Source organism: Natator depressus, chromosome 26, assembly GCF_965152275.1.
Source record: "Natator depressus isolate rNatDep1 chromosome 26, rNatDep2.hap1, whole genome shotgun sequence".
In the NCBI taxonomy this organism is placed as follows: domain Eukaryota; kingdom Metazoa; phylum Chordata; order Testudines; family Cheloniidae; genus Natator; species Natator depressus.
In genome coordinates, this window is record NC_134259.1 from 14,146,346 (window position 1) to 14,170,661 (window position 24,316).

The 24,316-nt window shown below is 53.2% G+C and overlaps 1 protein-coding gene and 1 long non-coding RNA gene across 2 annotated transcripts; one reads left to right on the top strand and one right to left on the bottom strand.

Moving 5' to 3' along the window:
• The first annotated feature begins 2,304 nt into the window (after positions 1–2,304).
• On the top strand, positions 2,305–6,338 carry LOC141978118 (uncharacterized). Its single transcript, XR_012636334.1, has 3 exons — positions 2,305–2,996; positions 3,732–4,381; positions 5,803–6,338. It is a non-coding gene; the product is annotated as an uncharacterized LOC141978118 (long non-coding RNA).
• A 3,383-nt stretch (positions 6,339–9,721) lies between these two features.
• On the bottom strand, positions 9,722–23,789 carry LOC141978065 (pituitary homeobox 3-like). The gene is made up of 3 exons (XM_074939909.1): positions 23,711–23,789; positions 11,287–11,501; positions 9,722–10,204 (listed from the first exon to the last, which is right to left on the bottom strand). Exons 1-3 carry the CDS (start codon positions 23,787–23,789, stop codon positions 9,722–9,724), a joined length of 777 nt encoding a protein of 258 aa, XP_074796010.1.
• Positions 23,790–24,316: the final 527 nt, after the last annotated feature.

The window sequence follows — 24,316 nt, forward strand, 5'->3', positions numbered from 1 at the left end:
ACCCCAGCCGGAGCCCTCACCCCAACCCTCTACCCCAGCCCAGAGCCCCTCATCCCTGGTCACACCCAGGAGCCTGCACCCCCAGCCGGAGCCCTCAACCCCTCTCCCCAACCCTCTACCCCAGCCCTGAGCCCCTCATCCCTGGTCACACCCAAGAGCCTGCACCCCCAGCCGGAGCCCTCAACCCCTCTCCCCAACCCTCTACCCCAGCCCTAAGCCCCTCATCCCTGGCCCCACCCCAGAGCCCACACCCCCAGCCAGAGCCCTCAACCCCTCACCCCAACCCTCTACCCCAGCCCTGAGCCCCTCATCCCTGGTCACACCCAAGAGCCTGCACCCCCAGCCGGAGCCCTCAACCCCTCTCCCCAACCCTCTACCCCAGCCCTAAGCCCCTCATCCCTGGCCCCACCCAGGAGCCCACACCCCCAGCCAGAGCCCCCACACATCATCTCCATCGTGGTGCACATAACAAAATTAATTCTGCACATGGGTGAGAAAACTTCGAGGGACGCTGGTGGGGACCAGCAGTAGAAGAGCAGCTGGGGCTGAATGTCAGGCTTGTGGCACACTGGCAGAGATATAAGTATCGGCCTGGTGGCACAGCCCTCCATCTGTCTTGCTCTCCTTTTCAGTCCCGCTCCCTGCTCTTTGACACTTTTTGCCCCGTTCCTTTGATTCAATGAGTTGTCTCTGAGCTCTACGATGATCCCAAACCCTCCCGTCCTGACCCATTTACCATCAGCCCATCATCTCTCTGTTCAGAGGGCACTTCATTCCTAGCCAATTAACTCCAACCTGCCTGCTGGCTCCAGCCGTGTCCTGGTATCACACAGACCAGCGGCTTGCGGCTGCTTCTGCGGCAGAGGGTGTGTGGATGGCTGAGTTACTGCAGGCAAAGGAGCTCCTTCCTCCTGCCTTCCCTGACAGCCTGAGTGGGGACTGCTGAGGGGCTGGGCTGGAGCATCCCTGCCAGGGTTCTCTTCTGCTCTGCTTCGGCCCACCTTCCTACCCATGCTCCTGACCCATTCGCTGCATTTCTCCCTCCAACCTGGCCCCCTCCCACTACTGTACCTGAGTCCCCCCACTGCTACAAGGGAATGCATCTCTCTGACGTCTTCACTCCATGATATACAAAGGTTTCTATTGCCATGGCTTCCCCCGGCTATAATCTAACTCCCAGCCAGTGCCTGTAGCAAAGCACAACTGTGTGACAGGGGAATGGTGTTCCTGGTGGCGTTTCAGAATGGTTGAAGGGTGAAGATTGTAGCAGGGCTGGCAAGAGAAATCACGAACAGGGTGTCTGTGCCAAAATACTGAGTTTTACGCTGACCCCTGTCCAATAGATGTACCCCATATCTGAGAAGCAGAGGTGTCAGAGCTTGTAATGTTTCTACGCCACACAGTACAGTACAGCGTCCCGATTAATGTTCTTCCAACACTTACTAATTGGTTTCATATTGTCACTGTAGCGATTATTCAGACATTCATTCAAATCAGAGAAAACTGTCACAGCTCCTGGACACACATCTCTAGTGCCAGCCAAATCTGCTCTCCTCCATTGGACACCTAGTATACATCAAGAATAAGGCCCCGATCATCTGGGAGATCACAACCTCTTCTGTCACCAGTGAGATCAATGATGCCGAGCAGGTTAAATCGTCGGCAGTCCCCATGTCACGGTGTGTTTCTCGCTCTCTCACAAACTCATGCAACCCAGGAATTGCCCAGAATCCACGTGTTGGCAATTCTGGCAGCGCACGTCTCTTTTCCTTCAGCAATCCAGGTGCCTGCACTGTCTGTTCCAAACCCCCATGCTGTGTGTCTTGGGAAGCACCACATTCATCTGCCCTCAGATCAGGAAGTAGCAACTTGGGTTCCCTCCTCCAGGGACTAGTAAAATACAAATTTTCTCAACCAACCAATCCACGGTTTGACTGTCATAGGCGCCGACTCCGTGGGTGCTGCAGCCCACGGGGAAAAATTTTGGTGCGGGAAACTATTCCTGTACTTCGTTTGGCAATAACCCTGGCCGGGTGCCTTCGTACCGTATCGGAGTCTGTGGGCATTGGGGGCTCTCTCGGGGTCTGCTGTGTCATCACGCAGAGGAAGCACGCGCACGCAGCCGACTGTTATCAACACTGAACCGAGCAGAGCACCACACCGGTGACGTCTGACAACACCGCCTACCGTGGATCAGCTGTTCTGCGGCATGCAGGAGGTGCTGGGGGGAGGAGTGGGGATGGGGCATGCTTGCGGGGGTGGGAACTGGGCGGGAAGAGGTGGGGGTGGAGTGGTGGCGGGGCCAGGGATTGAGCTCCCCCAGGGAAAGGAGGAAGCTGGCACCTGTGGTTCCCAGCATTCTGTTCGCTTTTTTGATGGCCGCTGCACATTGCGTGGATGTTTTCAGAGAACTCTCCACAGTGACTCCAAGATCTCTTTCTTGAGTGGTAACCGCTAATTTAGCCCTCATCTTAGTACGAATAGGCATGAAATTCCCCAGCCCAGCCCCCTTTTAAAGCCAGCCACAGTGTCTGACTCCATCTGCTCCCCCGGTTGTGAATTCCACAGCCCGGCTGTGTGAAGGACTGTTCTTTTATTCTACATTTACCAGCTCATCCTTCCCCCCCAGGTCCTGATCTACGTCACAAGAACATCGCCTGCTTTTTTCAGAGAAAGTGCAGGAGACATCACGGCACTTAGGGGCCATCAATCATTTTAGAGCCTGAAGACGGTCTGTGCAGAGTTTAAGACACCAGCTTTGCCCCACTGGAGACCTGGTTTTGACTCTATTGTGGATCAACAGGGGAACGCAATGTTGTGCTATCATGCTAGCCCACCTCACCAGCTAACTAACAGCTTGGCCTGCTTGAGCTCCTTTCTTCAAGAAAAGCCGGAGGCTGGACTAGCATGGCGTGCTGCTAGTCAGGACTGAGGCGCATTGGGAGGAAGGGGAGGATAATTTGGAAAGGCAGGCACTGCTGCAGATTTGGCTTGAGGTGTGTTGGCAGAGTTGCATGTGGGAAGCCCAGGAGTGCACTAGCAGGGTGCTGTGGGTTGGGATTGAGGGGCATTGGCAGAACAATGTGTTCTGTTTGCTAAAGGTCTTAGAGTTTTCTTTAATGACGTGAGCGTTCCTTTATCTTCTTTCGTAAACTCTGGTTCTGAAATCCCAAAAGATGGACAACAAAACTCCCAATCAGAAAGTCCCTCCGAGATGCAGGGCAGACTTTTCACATTCGTTGTTAGCCGTATTTTTTAAAAAAGTCACATCCCAAAAGAGAATCCGAAATGGTTTAAACACTTTGAAAAACCCACAGACACACTGGCTGAATTAATGCTCTCTTTTACAATAATGTTTTACTGTTTAAAAAAATAAGGTATTCATTTTATTATTTATACACGACGTGTTTCGTTTGACTTATGTTCAGCTTATGATCCATTTTCTGTGCCCAGAAAGAAAAACCCTTTTGCGCAGCTGGGCCCTGATTCATGAACGCGCATAGGCACATGCATGCACCCAACTAATGTCAGTAATACCAGAGTACATTTATGGCCCCAATCCAGGAAACCACCTAAGCTTAAATCCATGCCTACTCAGGCCAGCAATTAAGGTGCGCTTAACTTAAGCATGTGCTTAGCTGCAGTCTTGAACAGGGGTGTTTTCCTGAATTGGGGCCTACGCGCTGTGCTGAACTGGGATGGGCGTTAGCACGTGTGTCTGCTTTCCCCAGGGCCTGATCTGGAGCCCCCTGAGGTTGACGGGAAGGCACCCATTGACTGTACCCCGTCCTGGCTTGGCCCCCGGACCAGCAGTCCACAGAAACACAACATGACGTGAGAGGCCTGGGTGAATAGGAAAGGAGCCCAGAAAGGAACGGGATCCTTCAAGACGGCAGAATTCAAAGGGACGGGCAAGACTCCAGTTACAACTACATTTCAGCTGGCTGAGTTTTCAGGTTGGCCTTTCTCTGGAGCCACAGGTTCCTGTAACCCCAGCCTCGGCCTCCATGAACACCAAGCCTCCCAGCAAGGCGGTTTCTGAGGGCATGACCAAGAGCTCTGGTTTACTTAGTTGTTATGTCTGCAGCATGTGACAGCTTGGAGTGAACAGGACAATGGAGAGAGAGCTCATGTCCAGGAGGGGCACCCCAGCCCCCACCACTGTCCACTGGGGACAGAGCCTGGTACTGATTTCAATACGACCTGAAGTTTATTTGAGGTCAAATGTCAGAGAAAACCCAGGCCAAAAGTGGGTACAGCCCAGAATACAGGCCCACAGCGGTACAGCCAAGAAACCAGGGCGGGTACAGCCGAGGACCCAGGCCCAGGGCAGGTACAGCCGAGAACCCTGGCCCAGGGCAGGTACAGCTGAAAACACAGGGTGAGTACTGCCAAGAACCCAGGGTGGGTTCAGCCGAAAACCCAGGCTCGGGGCATGTACAGCCGAGAAGTCAGAGCAGGTACAGCCGAGGACCCAGGCTCGGGGCATGTACAGCGAGAAGTCAGAGCAGGTACAGCCGAGGACCCAGGCTCAGGGCAGGAACAGCTAAGAACCCAGGCCCAAGGTGGGTACAGCCGAGAACCCAGGGTAGGTACAGCCGAGACCTTTGGCCCAAGGTTGAATACAGCTGAGAACACAGGGCAGGTACAACTGAGAATCCAGGCCCAGGGCGGGTACAGCCGAGGACCCAGAGCCATGACGGCAACAGCCAAAAATGCAGGCCCAGGGCGAGTACAGCCGAGGACCCTGGCCCAGGGCGGGTACAGCCGAGGACCAAGGTGCTGGGCCGGTAAAGCAAGAACCCAGGCCAATGGTGGGTACAGCTGAGAACACAGGCCCAGGACAGGTACATCTGAGGACCCAGGCCTGTAGCGGGTACAGCCGACAATGCAGGCTCAGGGCAGGTACAGCCAAGGACCCAGAGCCATGACGGCAACAGCCGAGGACCCCGGCCCAGGGCGGGTACAGCCGAGGACCCCGGCCCAGGGCGGGTACAGCCGAGGACCCCGGCCCAGGGCGGGTACAGCCGAGGACCCTGGCCCAGGGCGGGTACAGCCGAGGACCCAGGCCCAGGGCTGGTAGAGCCGAGGACCCAGGCCCAGGGCGGGTAGAGCCGAGGACCCAGGCTCATGGCAGATACAGCCGAGGACCCCGGCCCAGGGCGGGTACAGCCGAGGACCCCGGCCCAGGGCGGGTACAGCCAAGGACCCCGGCCCAGGGCGGGTACAGCCAAGGACCCCGGCCAGGTACAGCCGAGGACCCCGGCCCAGGGCGGGTACAGCCGAGGACCCCGGCCAGGTACAGCCGAGGACCCCGGCCCAGAGCGGGTACAGCCGAGGACCCCGGCCCAGAGCGGGTACAGCCGAGGACCCCGGCCCGTGGCAGAGCAGCCAAGAGGAGAATCCCCGGCTGTTTTGTGCCTGCTATGCAGTCAGGTAAGGAGGTGACCCCAGGGGAGTGGAAAGTCCCAGCGCACTCATGGAAATTCCACTCCAAGGGCTAAATTTAGCTCCAATCTTTTCTGCCCTCCAGGCCTCCTTACATCGTAGATTCTGCTCCCATTCCCCAGCCAGAGCTCACGTGACATCAGCTCCCCGGGCAGCAAATGCCCTGCGTCAGCTCTGCTTCACTCCAGTTTTATGCTGGGGTAAACCCATTGAAATCAATGCAGTTACAGCAAAGTGAATCTGCTCTCGCAGAGAGGGGAAGCAGAGCCCCTCAGTGGATTTCCAATCACTCTGCAGGCAGCAACGCTCTGAGCCTCACATGCCCATTTGAAGCACTGTTATGCTGTTTTACAGATGGGGAAACCGAGGCACAGGAAAGGAAGCAACTCAGCCAAGATCCACACAGCTAGTGGAACCCCAGAGTCAGCGTACAGCTGCCCTGCAAACACCACCGTGCAGCAGGAGGCTCGGAGCCTGGGTTTACAGGCTCAAACTCGTGGGGCTAATGTAAGAACAATGCCAGGTGCGCCAGAGGGAAGGAACAGAACAGGGAATCCTCAAGTGATCCATCCCCTGTCACCCATTCCCAGCTTCTGGCAAACAGAGGCTAGGGACACCATCCCTGCCCATCCTGGTTAATAGCCATTGGTGGACCTATCCCCCGTGAAGTTATCTAGTTCTTTTTTGAACCCTGTTATAGTCTTGGCCTTTACAACCTCCTCTGGCAGGGAGTTCCACAGGTTGACTGTGCATTCGGTGAAGAAGACTTCCTTATGTTTGTTTTAAACCTGCTCCCTCTTAATTTCATTTGGGGACCCCTAGTTCTTGTGTTATGAGAAGGAGTAAATAACACTTCCTTATTTACTTTCTCCACACCAGTCATTTTTGTTGCGCTTTTCTGTACCTTTTCCAATTCCAATATATCGTTTTTGAGGTGGGGCGACCCCATCTGCACACAGTATTCCAGATGTGGGCGTACCATGGATTTATAGAGAGGCAATAGGATATTTTCTGTTTTATTATCTGTCCCTTTCCTAATGATTCCCAACATTCTGTACACATTTTTGACGGCCGCTGCACAGTGAGTGGATGTTTTCAGAGAACTCTCCACAATGACTCCAAGATCTCTTTCTTGAGTGGTAACAGCTAATTTAGACCCCATCATTTTGTATGAATAGTTGGGATTATGTTTTCCAATGTGTATTACTTTGCATTTATCAACATTGAATTTCATCTGCCATTTTGTTGCCCAGTCCCCCAGTTTTGTGAGATCCCTTTGTAGCTCTTTGCAGTCTGCTTTGGACTTAACTATCTTGAGTAGTTTTGTATCATCTGCAAATTTTGCCACCTCACTGTTTACCCCTTTTTCCAGATCATTTATGAATATGTTGAATAGGACTGGTCCCAGTACAGACCCCTGGGGGACACCACTATTTTACCTCTCTCCGTTCAGAAAACTGACCATTTAGTCCTACCCTTTGTTTCCTATCTTTTAACCAGTTACTGATCCATGAGAGGACCTTCCCTCTTATCCCATGACAGCTTACTTTGCTTAAGAGCCTTTGGTGAGGGACCTTGTCAAAGGATTTCTGAAATTCTAAGTGCACTATATCCACTGGATCCCCCTTGTCCACATGCTTTTTGATCCCCTCAAAGAATTCTAGTAGATTGGTGAGGCATGATTTCCCTTTACAAACACCATGTTGGCTCTTCCCCCTCAAATCGTGTTCAGTTACGTGTCTGATAATTCTGTTCTTTGCTATGGTTTCAACCAGCTTGCCCAGTGCTGAAGTTAGGCTTACTGGCCTGTAATTGCTGGGATCTCCTCTGGAGCCCTTTTTAACACGAGCTGTGTAAACATTCCCGCTCAGGCTGGCGCTTGGGGTCTGACACCTCCCTCCGGCCAGGTTTCAGAGCCCAAGCAGTAACCTCTACCCCGCTATTTTCAGCCCCCTAGTGTGAGTCCCAGTCCGTAGACCCAGGCTCTAAGACTTGTTGCCGCTGGGTTTTTTGCAGTGTAGCTGTACCCTCAATTCCCAGCCCTTGGTCTTAAACACTATCTATCCCCCACCCCTTTCCAGAGAAATGAGGTGAAAGCTGGCTAGCCAGGGCCCCAGGCATGGCGAGCAGGGTGTGTTTGAAGTTCCACCCCCATTTCCTACAGACATTGCAGGAGAGCACCCTGTCACTTGGCCGCTCACAAGGTAGGGCTGTGGGCACTGGAGGGGGCACTGCTGCGTGTGTGGGTTTTTGAGGGAGGGGGGTGATACAGGGGAACTATTTGAGCATGCACCAAAATCCCAAGGCAGCAAGCCCTGAAATGAGAGGAATTCGGGTATTGTGAGCTGTGCATCAAGGAGTCCCGGGGGTCTCCTGGGAGCTGGAATTGGAAAAGCCAGACCAGTCCGTTCCATCCTCCTGCGGATGGGACATGGATTGACATCACAATGGGGATGTGCCCAGATCCTGTGAAAACTCTGGCTAAGATCCGAAAGCAGGCCTGCACCGACTTTACAAAGCCAAAGAATAGTTTGCACCTAAATTCAGAGATTTTAAGGTGAGAAGGGACTGCTGTGAGCATCTAGTGAGTCTGCTTGTCCACCTGCATAACACAGGCCAGAGATCTTCCCCCAGGGGCAGCAGGTTTGTATAATTTTTGGTGGTGCACAGAACGGGTCCAAGTCCCGCCCCCGCCCTGACACCCCGCCCTGCCGGGAGGGAGTTTGGGTGCTGGGTGCGGGCTCTGGGCTGGGGCAGGGTTGTAGGAGGGAGTGCAGGGTGTGGGCTCTGGGTGGGAATTGGGGTATGGGCTCTGGCTAGGGCCGGGGGTTGGGGTGTAGGAGGGAGTGAGGGGTGTGGCGCTTACGGCGGGCAGCTCCCGAAAGCGACCTGCACATCCCTCTGGTAGTGGCTCCTAGGCAGGGGTTGCCGGGGGGGGGGTGTCTCTGCACGCTGCTCCCCGCAGGCACCGCCCCAGTTGCTCCTGTTGGCCATAGTTCCAATGGCAGAGTCGGCACTTGGGGTGGGGGCAGTGCGTGGAGACCCCCCCGCCCGAGGGGCCGCAGGGACATGCCAGCTGCTTCCGGGAGTGGTGCGCTGGGCGGAGTGAAGGTGGGCAGGAAGCCGCTTTAGCCCCGCTGCACTGCACTTGGGGCCCTTTTAAATCACCCAGGGGCCGCAGGCAGAGCCAGGGAACACTCTGGGGAAGGTGCGTGGGGGCGGCAGGTGGGGCCGGGGGAAGATCCGGCCCCAAACATTGCTGGAGCCTGGCCCCTGGTCCCTGAATATTCCTGGAGCCCGGGCACCACTGGCCCATATAACTCGCCGCCCCTGCGTCCCTGCACATGGTTTGCTTGCAACCAGCTTACCAAGCGATCCAGATCGCTCTGTCTCGGTGACTGTCCTCAGCGTTATTTACCACTCCCCCAGATCTGATGTCACCCTGCACCGACATTATTACACCTTCCTCCCAAGGATCCCAAAGCATGTTACAAGCATGAATGAGTCCTCAGGTGAGGCCGGTCAGCACTGTGACCAACATATTGCAGACAAGGAAACTGAGGCACAGGGAGGGGACGGGACTTGCCCACGGTCACATGGTGAGGAAATGCTAGTGTTGGAAATAGAATCCAGGGCTCCTGATCTGTCCACAGGAGTCCAGACACACCGTCCTTGCTGCTCTGATCGTCCCCTGGCACGCCCTTCCAGCGCTGGGAACGGAAGTCTCCGAGCTCCCTGCTCTAGCCACAGCCCGAGCTCAGGGACTCTCTGTTTTGTTGGCAAGAGCTGGAGATAATAATGCCACCCAGGGCAGAACTCAGATCAGCATCATGCCCTTCCCTGTGCCTCTGAGCTGGCTAGTCCCAGAGCCCTCCGTCCAGGCCTCTTCAGGTCTCCCCTCACAGGGGGCTTTGTCTCCTCCCAAGAGCCTGTTACTTGTTTGGGATCTTAGATGGCGCTTTCCACGGTAATTAAACCCAAATTGCGGCACTTTGCCTGCACTGAGCTTTGTCTGGGGCCGGATCTACAGGTCTTGGGCTAAGCCACAATCTTTGGGGCTACTCGTAGCCTTTGGCACCCCCTGGGCTCCCTGAGCTGGGCACTGACAGAGGGAGGGGGGGTGCATGGGCTATGAGGGCAGCTCTGGCGTGGTGGAGGGCACTGTCCCAGGACTGGGGAACCCCCCTCCCTCCACACTGTCCTTGGTGAGAGAACCCCCCACCCCTCTGTACAGTCTGGAGGGGGGGCTGGTACCGGTGCTCTGGGGTCCCCTTCAGAGAGGCCTGTCCAGTGTGTACTGGCAGGAGTTGGGGCTCGCAGCTGGGCTTGGCAGGACCTCGAGGCTAAGGGGCTGGGGCTGCTTTGCCCGGAGTCTCAGCCCTGCCAGGCTTGCGTTGCAGGGGTCCCTGTACATGTAAGGCAAAGCTTCGGGTCCGTAGGTGGGGCCGGCCAGGCTGTTGAAGTTCTCCAGGGCCGGGACCCCGGGCATGGAGGCTGCTGCCACCCCCGGGAACGTGGCCTGTGGGGAGAAGGAACTGAGATTCACAGCATTGAAGAGCTGGAAGCCTTTGCTGGGGAGGGGGCTGGCCTGGAAGCCCTTGGGGGCCCAGCTGTGGTTGGAGTAGCTGTTGAAGAGGTCTTCATACGGGCCCCTGGGCAGACCGTTCAGCTGGGGGCCGAGGCCCCCCTTGCACAGCCCAGTCTGCAGGTGCCGCTCCTTCTTCCGCCACTTGGCTCTGCGGTTCTTAAACCAGACCTTCAGAGAGAGAGCGAGAGAATGGGGAGGGGAGAAAAGCCTGCTTTGAGCTCAGTATCACAGCAGCCAGCATTGCAGCTGACCTACCTGCCTCCCACTTCTCAGCAGCTTGTGCCATCCCTGCTTCAGCTACCAGAGACTCATGGGCACCCCCAGCTGGGGGCTGTGTGGTGGGGCTCAGCCCAGCTGCGAGCAGGTGGCACACATCCCCCAAAGCACCCCCCTTCCCCAGTTGGCAGAGGGGCCAGGGACTGAACGACCCCTGCAGGCTGAATCCCCGTCCCAGCCCTCTCCGGTACAAGCATGGGGCTTGCCTGGGCATTGCAGACATGGTCCCTGCTCGGTGAATAAGGCTCTAGCGATGCCAAGCTGGTATCTTTGCAGCACTACGTGGCCCCATCCAACCTGGTACCAATTTCCTCAGCTCACACCAGTTGTGAATCTGGCCCAAACAGCAGGCCTAGTTGCCCTGGCACCTGGAATGACCCTGGCAGTTTTGTCTCCCTCCGTGATGAATTCCTGTGCCCCAGTACGTGGGTCTGTCCCGAACCCAAAGACTCACTCAGCCCCTGTGATTAGCTTTTGCCAGTCTCTGCCAGTGCAAGCCCTCCAAGCTGCACATCGGGCAGGGAAAGCCCAAGCTCTGTGGCACCAGAGGCACTGTGGCAGCATCAAAGGGCTGACCCTGCATGCCACTCGAGCCCCAGGAGACATGGATAGGAATTGCTCCTTGACGGGACGGGAGTTGCTGAGAGCCGTCCTCCTCCCACCGTTACCAGGCCTGTACGGCAAAAAGTTCCTGGCCCTGCCATCGGCACTTGAAACATACTGGCACCACGTGCATTGCATGCTTCTGTAGAGGAGGACCTGCCAGAGGACAATGGTCTACTACTGCTACCAGCTAATGGAGCGACTCCTTCGGCTGATGCGTGGAATTCTGTGCTGCAGCGCTCTGCTGGAGGCTCTCACACAAACCCCACTCCCCCGAAGGCCCCGCTCTGTAAAGGCTACAGGTGGAGGGGAAGGCAGACCACAGGCTGAGACTGCCCCCTACTGGAGTGTCTGAGGAGGCTCCTGCTTACCCTGATCCTGGATTCCGCCAGGTTGGTCCAGCCTGCGATCTCCTCCCTGGTGCTCAGGTCTGGGTAGCGGTTGCGCTGGAAGGTGGCCTCCAGCTCCTGCAGCTGCTGGCTGGTGAAGTGAGTCCTTTGCCTTCGCAGCTTCTTCTTGCCCAGGTTCAGCTCCTCTTTGCCACCGGAGCCGGACGACTTGGACCGTGAGTTCTCCCCATTCTTTGCTGCAGAAAGCCGGGGTGGGGGGTCAGCGGGAGAACCACCATGTGGGCCAGCCCAAAGCTAAACACAGGAGGCTCTGCAGCATGCGCCAAGGAGCCAGGGGTGCTGTCACAGACCCCAGGCCCCTGGGGATGGGGGACGTGTCACGCATCCCTGGGTTCCATTGGCACATACAGTGCTGGAGTGTCCTTCTCGGCCATGACTAATAGACATTAAGGTCAGAAGGGACCATTATGATCATCTAGTCTGACCTCCTGCACAACGCAGGCCGCAGAATCGCACCCACCCACTCCTGCAAAAAACCTCTCACCAATGTCTGAGCTATTGAAGTCCTCAAATCGTGGTTTAAAGACTTCAAGGTGCAGAGAATCCTCCAGCAAGTGACCCGTGCCCCATGCTACGGAGGAAGGCAAAAACCCCCCAGGGCCTTTTCCAACCTGCCCTGGAGGAAAATTCCTTCCCGACCCCTGAGCTGAACCCTGAGCATATGGGCAAGATTCACCAACCAGATACCCAGGGAAGAATTCTCTGTAGTAACTCAGAGCCCACCCCATCTAACATCCCATCACAGCAGGGGTCACTCAGGCCAGTACAGGCTTCGGAGAAGAGGGGGGGCTTGTGGTTATGGAATGAGTCTAAGAGCTGGGTTGTGTCCCCAGCTCTGCCACGGCCTCACTGTGACCCCTCCTCTCTTCTCCTGGACTCCCTTAGCAGGGCCTGAGAGCGAGCGTCCCAGCCTTCTCCTGGGTCAACCTCCCTCTCCCAGAGGCAGGGGTAGGCACACTTATACACACCCCGGAAAGAAGTTATAGCCAGGTCTGTCAATTAATCGCCGTTACCTCAAGCGATAAACGCAAAACAAATTAACTAGATTGAAAACATAGTCACGATTAATCGCAGTTTTCATTGCACTGGTAAACAATAATAGGACACCAATTGAAATGGATTAGAAATACTTTGGATGCTGTTCTACATTTTCAGATATATTGATTTCAGTTATAACACAGGATGCAACGTGTACAGCGCTCACTTTACATTAATTATAAATATTTGTCCAGTAAAAAAAGATACAGTATTTTTCAATTCACCTCATGCACGTACTGTCGTGCAATCTCTTTATCGTGAACCTGCAACTTACAAATGTAGAATTATTATCTTTTCACAAAACTGCGGTCAAAAACAAAACAACTTAAAACTTTAGAGTCTTCAAGTCCACTCAGTCCTACTTCTTGTTCAGCCAATCGCTCAGACAAACTAGTTTGTTTACAATTACGGGAGATAATGCTGCCTGCTTCTTCTTTACAATGTTACCTGAAAGTCAGAACAAGCGTTCGCATGGCATTGTTGTGACTCTTGTTGCAAGGTATTTAGGAGCCAGATAGGCTAAACATTCGTATGCCCTGTCATGCTTCAACCTCCATTCCAGAGGACGTGCGTCCCTGCTGAATTGGAATTGGTGTTTCTATTATTGTTTAACAGCGCGATTAAAGCTGTGATTAACTGTGACTATTTTTTTAAGTTCGCAGTTACTTGGGATTTCTTTTTCAAATCGTGTGACAGCCCTAGTTGTAACCACAACCCCATGGCTGGCTCTCTAATGCACAGAGGACACAGGGCTGGAGGGCTTGAAAGCCAGCAGCTTTGAAATCAGGCACTTTGGGGATGGGGGTGAGGGAAGAATTGTATCAAAAAGAAGATTGAGAGGTGACTTGATTACAGTGTATATGTACATGGGGGGAAACACCAGGCACTGAAGGGCTCTTTCTTCGAGCCGAGAAAGGCAGAGCAAGACCCAGTGGGTGGAAGCTGAAGCCAGACACATTCCAATTAGAAAAGGCACCAAAGGTTAATAGTGAGGGGGACTGAACTCCAGCTCTTGATGGAAGCCCGGCTGCCTTTCTGCAAGATGCTTCAGTCAAACACATGTCTTTGGGCTGAGTGCAGGGGTACCAGGGCGACGTTCTCTGGCCTGTGCTATAGGGGATCAGACTGGATGATTTAATGGTCCCTTTGTAGCAAGCCTCACCCTGGCACTAGCATCAGAGTGCTGTCCTGGGGAGTGAGACGGCCAGTGAGGGCAGCTCGAGCTGAGAAGGGGGCTCGGAATCCCCCCGAAGCTGTTGAAGAAGGAGAAGGATCAAGCTGCTGAGCTGGTGGATGAACCAGAGTGTGGTTTGGAGGTGAGGTGATCAAATAAAAGATGAGCAGGAGACTAGAGTAGGGCATGGGAAGTGAGAAGGAGGAAAGAAGGAAAACAGGAAAGGTTTCAGGTCAGGAGAAGCAGAAGAAAGCAGACCTGGGCATGTGAACAGACACGGTTAGAGAAAGGAAGTAGAGGGAAATAAAATCTACAGACGCACCAGAGAGCGTATCTAGGAAAAAACCTGAAATTGGTGAAAAAGGAAATTGATCAAAAAGCTGTTAGGTATAAATAGGTCCTAAAAACAGTAAAAGAGATGCCCACCCACAGAGGACCTACGTCCGTGAACAGGGAGAATGACCATTTGAACAGCTATTGACAGACCAAAGGTGCCTAGTGTACAAACGAGGGGCCACTAGATGACAAAGTCCTGCTCATGGATAAACTCGGTGCAAAGAGGTACAACCCCAGGAACCTCGAATCTAAGGAACACGTCAAGGCGAAGAGAAGCAAAGAGCAGGACTGCAAGAGTGGCGCTGGACCTACAGCCAAGGAGATGAAAAGTTGATTCTTCTCTGAAGTGATACAATCTATTTTGTTGAGTAATCTCTTGTTCTTGTTAGTAACAGTGTGTTTGGTACTAGCTGCTCAGTGTGTACCTGCTCACAAAGGTTAATGAGTTGTGGATCTAGCTTTGCTGGGACTTGGGCTTTCTCCAGCTCTCGACCTACAGGCTTCCTCACATGCTCCACAGACGGGTCATTTCCTTCCTCCAGGATGAGGGTGGTTTGAAGCCATTAATTGGCCCTTCTCTGGCTGAGTGACGGTGCAGGTGAGCCGGGGGTCCTGCAGGCAGGATGCCCACATGTGCAGAGGCTCCTAGTGAAGTGGAATGCTCACCTGTGTTCTACGGTTCAACCACTAGGTGGCAATGTGTGTAAAACGCCTCATTTAAATGAACCTCAGACATGTCTGGCAGAGCATTAAAGGATCGTACGATGAACACAGGTGGTGTGTTGAAGCAAGCTCTGAGGCCAGTCCGTATCTGGTGCAGGACTATGACATGGTGTCAGGAGTAAACTAAGAACAGAAATAGCAGGAAAACAGCAACAAAGGTTGCAAACAGAAGGAACAAAGCAACAAAGGGTGCAGGATCTCACCAACATGCCTTCAATGCCCCCAAGAGCATCAGCTTTGACAAACCTTCAGAAAGGACAGACTGGAAACAATATTTTGCAAGATTTAGCATTGCTATTCAGCTCCACAAAGAAACTGGATATAGAAGCATCATCTTTAATTTATGCTATGGGGAAGCAGGCAGAGCCTATCTTTGAGTGCTTTAACTTTACTGAAGACAGTCACAAAGATGACTGTGAAAGGGTTCTGGCTATATTTGATGCATAATTTATACCTCAGATAAATGGGCTTTGTGAAAGAGCAGGTTTTCACCAGAGAATTCAAGAATGAGGGGGAAATGTTGAATGTTTTATAAGAGCATACATTGGCTGAAAACTGTGATTCTGGGAATGCAAAACATGAAAATATTGGTGACAGGCTGGGCATTGGGTTAACAGATAAAAACCTTTCACAGCAGTTACAGTTGAAGAGAGATTTAACCCTACACACAGCTATACAGGTAGCAAAGCAGTCAGAATTAGTCAAACAGAACAAAGGGCAGGAGCAAATTGAAAAATCTGAAACTATCTGAGAAGCTACAAACAGACACTTGAATGTTAAAAGTCAAGATCATAAAACCTCTGAGGCAAGGAGGGAGAACTCCCAGGCTAAGAGGGACCAATTCCAGTCTACATGCACAAGGTGTGGAAAAAGTCATATCCCAAGAGACGATGCATGTCCAGTCAGAGGCAAACTGTGTAATAAATACGTGAAACATGGACATGTTGTAGTTGTTTGCTGCGTGAAAGCAGTCTGGGAGTTGACTCATATTACAGACAATCAAGAGCCATTATTTCTGGGATTTGTCACTGGTGATGACATAGAGCCTACCTAGAAAGTGAAATTGAATATTGATGGCAAGACTATTGACTTTAAAACTGATTCAGGAGCTGATATCACAGTCATCTCAATCCCGCCCAGAGCTGAAGTCACCTGACACAGCCCTGACTAGCCCTGGACGGATTCTGAATTGCATGGGCCAGTTCATCACAGAAACAACCTACAAAGCTATGTATTCAGAGTGTATGTGATCAAAGGACCATAGACCAACAGCCTTCTGAGCCAGAGCATGGACACCAGGATGGGCCTACTGAGAAAGGGGGAAGAACTTGACAGAGGATTTCAAGGTATTGGACTTTTGAAAGGAGATCCAGTACAAGTCAACTTAAGAGACAAGGCTGTACTTTGCAGTGTACAGAGGCCTCTACCAGAGAGAGACTTTGGAAGAGCCTAGCTGCAGATTCATGTGAATTCAGAGAATCAAAAGGCTCTTATGACGAACACAGGTGGGGTGTAGAAGCAAGCTCTGTAGCCAGTCCACTTCTGGTACACTTCGGGAGGCCGGATTTTCTCGTGAGAGCAGGGTCCTGGGAATCAGGATTGTAGGCCCACCTCAGCAGGCTGTGACTCAGAATTCCTGGGTTCTGTGTGCAGTTCTGCTGCTGGCTCACTCTGTGACCTCAGGCATGTCCCGCCCGCCTCTGTGCCTCAGTTTCCCCAGTTGTGAAATGGCTGATAATAATCCAGCAAAGCACAGGGCTCGGATTGTCTGTGGCTTTCTTTGTGGGATTGTTACTCTCCCATCCCAAGTCTAGGGCTCAAATGATCCTCAAAGCAAACATGGCAGAGCTTCCCCCTGCAGAAAGATGTCCCCCTCCCAGGAGCCTAGGTCTGCTCTCAATTTAGCCCAAGTTGAGGGGCTTGCAAACTACAGGGAATCTTTCAGCCCAGCCAGGACAGGGGTGGAACCCTAATGATGCCCCTACCTCCCAGGCCAGTATGGAATGAACCTATCTGTGGGCAGCTGGGAGGGATTGAGTGCTTTGGGATCCCCAGATGAGAGGGCTGGGACAGAGATGGGCACAGCGCTACTTGAAGTGTCCACCCAGCCCCTGCTGGTGGCCCCTTGGCCATGTCTCAGGGAAAACGGGCTGTCTTCTCTTCTACCAGCCTTGCCGTCATCAGGTGCAACCCCGCTGGCTCCAGAGTGGTCACACTCAATCTCACCAAGCTGGGTCTCAGCCCAGGGCTGTGTTGGGCTCCCCTCTCCATGGCTCCTTTCACTGGGCACAATGCCCACGGGCAGCACCATTCTCCTGCACCTCTTGCAGCTGCTGCCATCTCCTGGCCTGGCTCTGCAGTGCTCAGGCCATGTCCCTGAGCCCGCACTGGGTGGTGGGTGGCAAGAGCAGGGAGGAGTGGGAAGCCAGGGCAGCTAGCACAGAGGAACCCACTGCAGTAGGGAGGAGGCCATGTTAGCTTGGCACCTATGCCTTGATCAGCTAGAAAGTGGATCTCCCACCACCATCAGGGCAGGTGACAGCACTGGTACTTGGCATTGCAAAGAGCAGCATCTTTGCTAGGCTTGTTCAGAGGAGCGACCCTACAGAATTTGCTTGCCTGTGTCCAAGGGGCTGCCGTAGGGCTTATCAGCAGCAGGAGGCCTAGCCAGATATCCTCAGGGAGAGGTACAGTGAGGGGCAGGGCCCAAGAGAAAGGAGAAGAAAAGGGGCGGGGGGCATTGTCCTGTTTGTTTGTTGGCTTGTCCCAAGGGACTTGCGTGGGGAGTTTCTAACAATTAGTGTTACTGGTCCCAGTTCGGAAACACTCACTCCAGCCAACCAATCGCTGACTCCAGGAGAGGATTCTACACAAAGGGAGATGTCGGGATTTGGCCCATTAGCAATACAGTCTCTGTTAATACCCGAGCGACTCCAGCTGGCTCTGCGTTCCATTTCTAGGGCGTGATCCTGCTCGCTCTTACCACCAAGGAGAACACATGCTACCACCGGTAACCCCCACAGGTGGAGCCGCTCCCAGTTTGTGTAACAGTCTCTGGGAAGATCTACCAGGATCGGGCAGTGCCCCAAGGACCTCTGGATGCCAATGGGCAAAGGAGTACATAGGAGGACAAGTATCAGGGGGTAGCCATCTTAGTCTGTATCCACTAAAACAACAAGGAGTCCGGTGGCACCTTAAAGACTAACAGATTTATTTGGGCATAAGCTTTCATGGGTAAAAAACCACTTCTTCAGATGCAAAGCTTATGCCCAAATAAATCTGTTAGTCTTTAAGGTCCCACTGGACTCCTCATTGTTTTAATTGGGGGACAGGGATCCCTAGGTTCACCAAAAGAATGTCATGTAAGGTCTCTACGGAAAGCCTGTGTCACTCTGGTCATCATAACCACTGCAGGATGTATTTACGGATGTTGTGTAAGGAGTTATAGATATACCCAAATATTGTGTACTTAAGGTCTGTGACTAGCGACCAGAAAGGTGTAAAGCAGGTTTTCTGTCAGGCAAGAAATGTTTCTCTATCTGTCTGTTCACATGTAAATCGATGTAGTGTGGCTCAGAACTGGCCTCCTTTGGCAGTCACCGCTGAGGCTAATGAAGGGCTGTGCAATTTGCAAAGAGAGGAGATTTACAGGAAAAAGTGACCCAGCAGAGGAGAGCCCTATTGAGAAGGACAATGAACATTTGGGGGTATCACTAGAGGGCATGGAGGTACACCTTCCTTCCTTCCATCTGGGAGGATAAGCTGCCAGCGGGCTTGGTCTTATGAAGGGGGATCTCAGCCCAAGTGGTTGAAAATGCTGGGGAAAGGACTTGGGGTGAACTATCTTGTAGGAGTCAGGGGAATGTCTTGTTAGTTAAGATAGTAGATAGATGGTAGAATCTCCTTCCTTAGAAGTTTTTAAGGTCAGGCTTGACAAAGCCCTGGCTGGGATGATTTAATTGGGGACTGGTCCTGCTTTGAGCAGGGGGTTGGACTAGATGACCTCCTGAGGTCCCTTCCAACCCTGATATTCTATGATTCTATGAAGATTAGGCCCTGGAAAGCATGTGATGATTTTGTGTTATATGTTTCCCGCATTCTTACTCACAACCGCTTGAATCTCTGCTCTTTGCGAATACATTTATTTGTGGTTTCACTGCACCCGGCTCTCCGTGCTCTATGGTAAGTAGAGCTGGGGCCCTGAGCTGGTCCTTCGGGAAGAGCAGAGCTGAGCGTTCTGTAGTGGCTCAGGGCCTGGGCACTTTGGAGGGATGCTCGGGGGACTCGGGATTTGTCATGTGCTTCCTGCTAGCTGTACAGAGAGCGCGAGGCCGGGGAGGCTGTTCTTGTGCAGCCGGAGGCTGGTGGGGGCAGGCGCTGACCCACAGCAGGCAAAAGCTGACGTCTGCTCACAGCCTGTCAGGAGTCTCCGGTTAGGAGTGAGCTGCTATCTGCAGCACCCAAGCAAAAGGGCCAGACGACAACACCAGCTTGGAAATGGATTGTGATGCTTAAATATGAGGTGGTGTCATAGGCACACATACACACGACACCCTCATACACGACACATATATACCATGTCCCTATATGTTATCTGGGAGTGCCCCCAAGGCTCAATCATCAGATTGCATTCCACAATCAGAGTCCCAGACCGAACATTCCCAGGCCCACCATAAGGGGCTAAAAACAATTAGAAAATAAACTCTGTCCACCAGTCGTACGAGGGAATGTGCGGACTAGGACAGATGGGGCATGAACGTGTGAATGGTAAAGTACGGCGACCACATCATAGAATCGTAGAATCTCAGGGTTGGAAGGGACCTCAGGAGGTCATCTAGCCCCATCCCCGGCTCAAAGCAAGACTAATCCCCACCTAAATCATCCCAGCCAGGGCTTTGTCAAGCCTGACCTTAAAAACCTCTAAGGAAGGAGATTCTACCCCCTCCCTGTGCTTCACCACCGTCCTAGTGAAAAAGTTTTTCCTAATATCCAACCAAAACTTCCCCCACTGCAACTTGAGACCATTGCTCCTTGTTCTGTCATCTGTTACCACTGAGAACAGTCTAGATCCACCCTCTTTGGAACCCCCTTTCAGGTAGTTGAAAGCAGCTATCAAATCCCCCCTCATTCTTCTCTTCTGAACACTAAACATCCCCAGTTCCCTCAGCCTCTCCTCATAAGTCATGTGTTCCAGTCCCCTAATCATTTTTGTTGCCCTCCACTGGACGCTTTCCAATTTTTCCAAATCCTTCTTGTAGTGTGGGGCCCAAAACTGGACACAGTACTCCAGATGAGGCCTCACCAGTGTCGAATAGAGGGGAACGATCACGTCCCTCGATCTGCTGGCAATGCCCCTACATATACATCCCAAAATGCCATTGGCCTTCTTGGCAACAAGGGCACACTGTTGACTCATATCCAGCTTCTCGTCCACTGTCACCCCTAGGTCCTTTTCCGCAGAACTGCTGCCGAGCCATTCGGTCCCTAGTCTGAAGCGATGCATTGAATTCTTCCGTCCTAAGTGCAGGACTCTGCACTTGTCCTTGTTGAACCTCGTCAGATTTCTTTTGGCCCAATCCTCTAATTTGTCTAGGTCCCTCTGTATCCTATCCCTACCCTCCAGCGTATCTACCTCTCCTCCCAGTTTAGTGTCATCTGCAAACTTGCTGAGGGTGCAATCCACACCATCCTCCAGATCATTTATGAAGATATTGAACAAAACCGGCCCGAGGACCAGCCCTTGGGGCACTCCACTTGATACCGGCTGCCAACTAGACATGGAGCCATTGATCACTACCCGTTGAGCCCGACAATCTAGCCACCTTTCTATCCACCTTATAGTCCATTCATCCAGCCCAACTTCTTTAACTTGCTGACAAGAATACTGTGGGAGACCATGTCAAAAGCTTTTCTAAAGTCAAGGAACAACACGTCCACCGCTTTCCCCTCATCCACAGAGCCAGTTATCTCGTCATAGAAGACAATTAGATTAGTCAGGCATGACTTGCCCTTGGTGAATCCATGCTGATTGTTCCTGATCACTTTCCTCTCATCTAAGTGCTTCAGAATTGATTCCTTGAGGACATGCTCCATGATTTTTCCAGGGACTGAGGTGAGGCTGACTGGCCTGTAGTTCCCAGGATCCTCCTCCTTCCCTTTTTTAAAGATGGGCACTACATTAGCCTTTTTCCAGTCGTCCAGGACTTCCCCCGATCGCCACGAGTTTTCAAAGATAATGGCCAATGGTTCTGCAGTCACATCCGCCAACTCTTTTAGCACTCTTGAATGCAGCGCATCTGACCCCATGGACTTGTGCTCGTCCAGCTTTTCTAAATAGTCCCGAACCACTTCTTTCTCCACAGAGGGCTGGCCACCTCCTCCCCATGCTGTGCTGCCCAGTGCAGTAGTCTGGGAGCTGACCTTGTTCGTGAAGACAGAGGCAAAAAAAGCATTGAGTACATTAGCTTTTCCCACATCCTCTGTCACTAGGTTGCCTCCCTCATTCAGTAAGGGGCCCACACTTTCCTTGACTTTCTTCTTGTTGCTAACATACCTGAAGAAACCCTTCTTGTTACTCTTAACATCTCTTGCTAGCTGCAACTCCAGGTGTGATTTGGCCTTCCTGATTTCACTCCTGCATACCTGAGCAATATTTTTATACTCATCCCTGGTCATTTGTCCAATCTTCCACTTCTTGTAAGCTTCTTTTTTGTGTTTAAGATCAGCAAGGATTTCACTGTTAAGCCAAGCTGGTCACCTGCCATATTTAATATTCTTTCTACACATCGGGATGGTTTGTCCCTGTAACCTCAATAAGGATTCTTTAAAATACAGCCAGCTCTCCTGGACTCCTTTTCCCCTCATGTTATTCTCCCAGGGGATGCCCATCAGTTCCCTAAGGGAGTCAAAGTCTGCTTTTCTGAAGTCCAGGGTCCGTATTCTGCTGCTTTCCTTTCTTCCCAGTGTCAGGATCCTGAAGGCAAGCACAGGGCTGGCATTGCAAACACACCCACGTTCCTGAGACGCGCCAGGCACAGGACACGCACGCAGACACACTCCAGAAGGGAGTGTGTGTTTACACCACAACACCCCGAGTGGTGTAAACACACACCCTGAAGATGACACAAGGACACGCTGACCCCCCTGCTTAAAGACAAAATCAGGATGACAGCGTGAGGGATGGAGATGTTCTGATCAGTCCAACATGTACAGGGTAAAGGGTGGTAACCGACCACGTCAGGGGGGCAACACGTAACTTGTTGGTGTCAGAGTATAGAAAGGAGCCTCAGAGGGAGTCTTTGGCCAGCCTGGCGGGGAAGGAAAAGTCCCACCATTCACTGAGCTGTGTCCATTGCAACGAGCATACGTGTGCAAGTGTAACTGCAGACATTGAGCTGGGGAGCTAGGACCGTGCTTCGTCGGCAATAAACCTGGCCGGGTGCCTTCCCTACAAAACCAAGCCTTGGGGTCTTATTGGGCAGTGCGTTTGGAGCCTGCTGTCTGGCCAGGGCCAGTGCCGCACGCAGAGAGAACACACACATGCAGCCAACAACTAACAACAGTGAGGTGCCCCACAACCCTGGGCACCCCGGGAAGCATCACACCAGCCCTGACCCTGGGAGGAGTGGAGCCCTTTTATCTGCGTGCTGTCTGCTTGGGTTGCGATGGACTTAGGGGGAATGTTGTTTAAACCAGAATGAAAGCATCCCAGCAGCCACTAAGGGAACTTCCGGCTTATGCAGGACACCTGCCTTCAGGGAGGGCCCCCGAAGGAAAAACCTGCCTTTTCCAGACCTCGCCTTGAAAGGAAAAGTAAAAAATGTACAGAGATCGGGGCCTTAGGGTGAACTTCCCAAGGAGTTTGTGTTCTGCTATTTCTCTGTTCCAACTATTACTAACCGCTAGGACTGCTGGTTATGTGTCTTCTGCAAAAAAGGCAAAAGAAAGAAAATTTTTTTTCCAAATATGTTCCTAGATTTTTTTAAAATTCTCGAAACAAAAATATTCCACAACGGATGTCCTTTCGAAAAGGGACTCGTTTTCAGCCAGAAATAAATGTTGAAGGAAAACATTTAAGCCGCTCTAATAATAAGGCCTGGCTTTCCCAGGGAAGCGACATTAACCAACACAAGGTCCCGGTGCCTCTTCTCCCAAACGACTCCACCCTGAGACCCGCTCAGCGTGGCCGGCCTCTTCACAGCCCATCACAGCAGCACCCACATGGGGGATTCATGCTGAACCCACAGCCCCTGGGATCAAAGGCAAAGTGCGGCCGGGGGGAGCCTTTGCCATTCTGCTTCCATTACACTTTGAAGCCTGGGTTGAGGTTTTAAAGGAGGCGCGGTGCCAAACTTCCTTTCAATGACAAAGGGCCCTGGGTGCCTAAAGCCCACAGGCCTGGTGCTTGTACCAAATTGACAGTTTCCATTAGGGATGGGATTTTATAGCGCTGTAGGTACCAGTACAGCTCCTGGTGTGGGCAGGATTATCCTGGCCTATGGTGCCGTCCCCCGCCCTCGGTGCAGAGGAACGAGTCTCCCGGCATAGCCCCCTGCTAAGAGCGTGCACTAGGAGTTGTGTGTCATCACAGCTGTACAGCACAGTCCTAACGGCCCCATTGAAACAGCCTCAGGGGCCGGAGCCTCAGCTGGTGTAAATGGAGCGATGCTGATTTCCACTCTGGCCCAAGCTGCACCGTGAACCTGCAGTTTCACAGGTTTCCTTTGCTCCCTTGCCTGCCTCGTCTGCATTAAATGAAACCCGGAGGGGTCGGGCTTCTCTTGGAGTGGGGTTGGGGCTTTCCAGGCCAAGGGAAGGCAGCGGGAGCTCTGCGGTGCAAACCAAGCACTCCACGTTACCGGCCCAGCCAGGAGCGTGCTGGTGACTTGACCTCCCTGCGGGAGGCGGTGGGGACAAGCACTCTGTGCACGGAAACACGGACGGCTCCTGTCGATGTATCACGTCTTATCATTGCACCGCACGGCTCCCCCAGCCCAGAGAGAGCACCCCCCATCCCCAGGGGTTCAGTCCCAGTCACTGCCAGGAGCTCTCTCCCCAGCCCCAGTCCCCACAGCCCTGAGCACGTCCCGTGCTCCTTACCTCCACGCTCCTTACCTCCACGCTCAGTGCTGGGGAGCCCTGCTGAGGGCAGCCCAGGGGCGCTCCCACCCGCGCTCTGCCGCAGCGCCGACATGCTCCCCAGTCCTGGGCACTGCCCTCCCGGAAAGCCCAATGCTTGGGAGAGGAATCCGGTGGGCCGGCTGCCGGTCCCGGAGGGCCTCAGGCGCTGAGCTGATGTGCCGGGGGGAGGAGATTAGCCAACGATTGACATGGCACGGGTGGTGTGAGCCATCCACAGGGATCCCTCCACGCCCGCCAGTTATCTGACAGACAGAGGGCGGCCCCTCTCCGGGGAATAAATAAACCGAGTGCCGCCAGCCGCTGGCCGGAGGGATCGGGTTCCCTGACCCCACTCACCCCCCAACGCCACGTGCGGCTTGTTAGAAGCTATCTGGCTCCCCGTGGCCTGGCAATTTAGCCTGAGCGCTCCCCCGGCTTCCCCATTGATTTCCCTTTCCCAGGCGAGCTGGAGTGCCGGGGAAGGAGGCAGGATGGGGAGGTGTGTCGGGTGTCAGGGACAGCTGAGGGCGAGCTAACCAGGTGCCAATCAGGGAGGGTCTTGGCATGCTGGGGAAGTGGGACATGAGGACGGACGAAGGG

Excerpts from the sequence above, each read along its gene's own strand:
- LOC141978065 (XM_074939909.1), bottom strand. The coding sequence starts at position 23,789 with ATGTCGGCGCTGCGGCAGAGCGCGGGTGGGAGCGCCCCTGGGCTGCCC. Across the intron at positions 11,502-23,710 it reads CCCCAGCACTGAGCGTGGAG|CAAAGAATGGGGAGAACTCA; the intron begins GTAAGGAGCGTG and ends GGCTTTCTGCAG. Across the intron at positions 10,205-11,286 it reads TGGCGGAATCCAGGATCAGG|GTCTGGTTTAAGAACCGCAG; the intron begins GTAAGCAGGAGC and ends CTCTCTCTGAAG.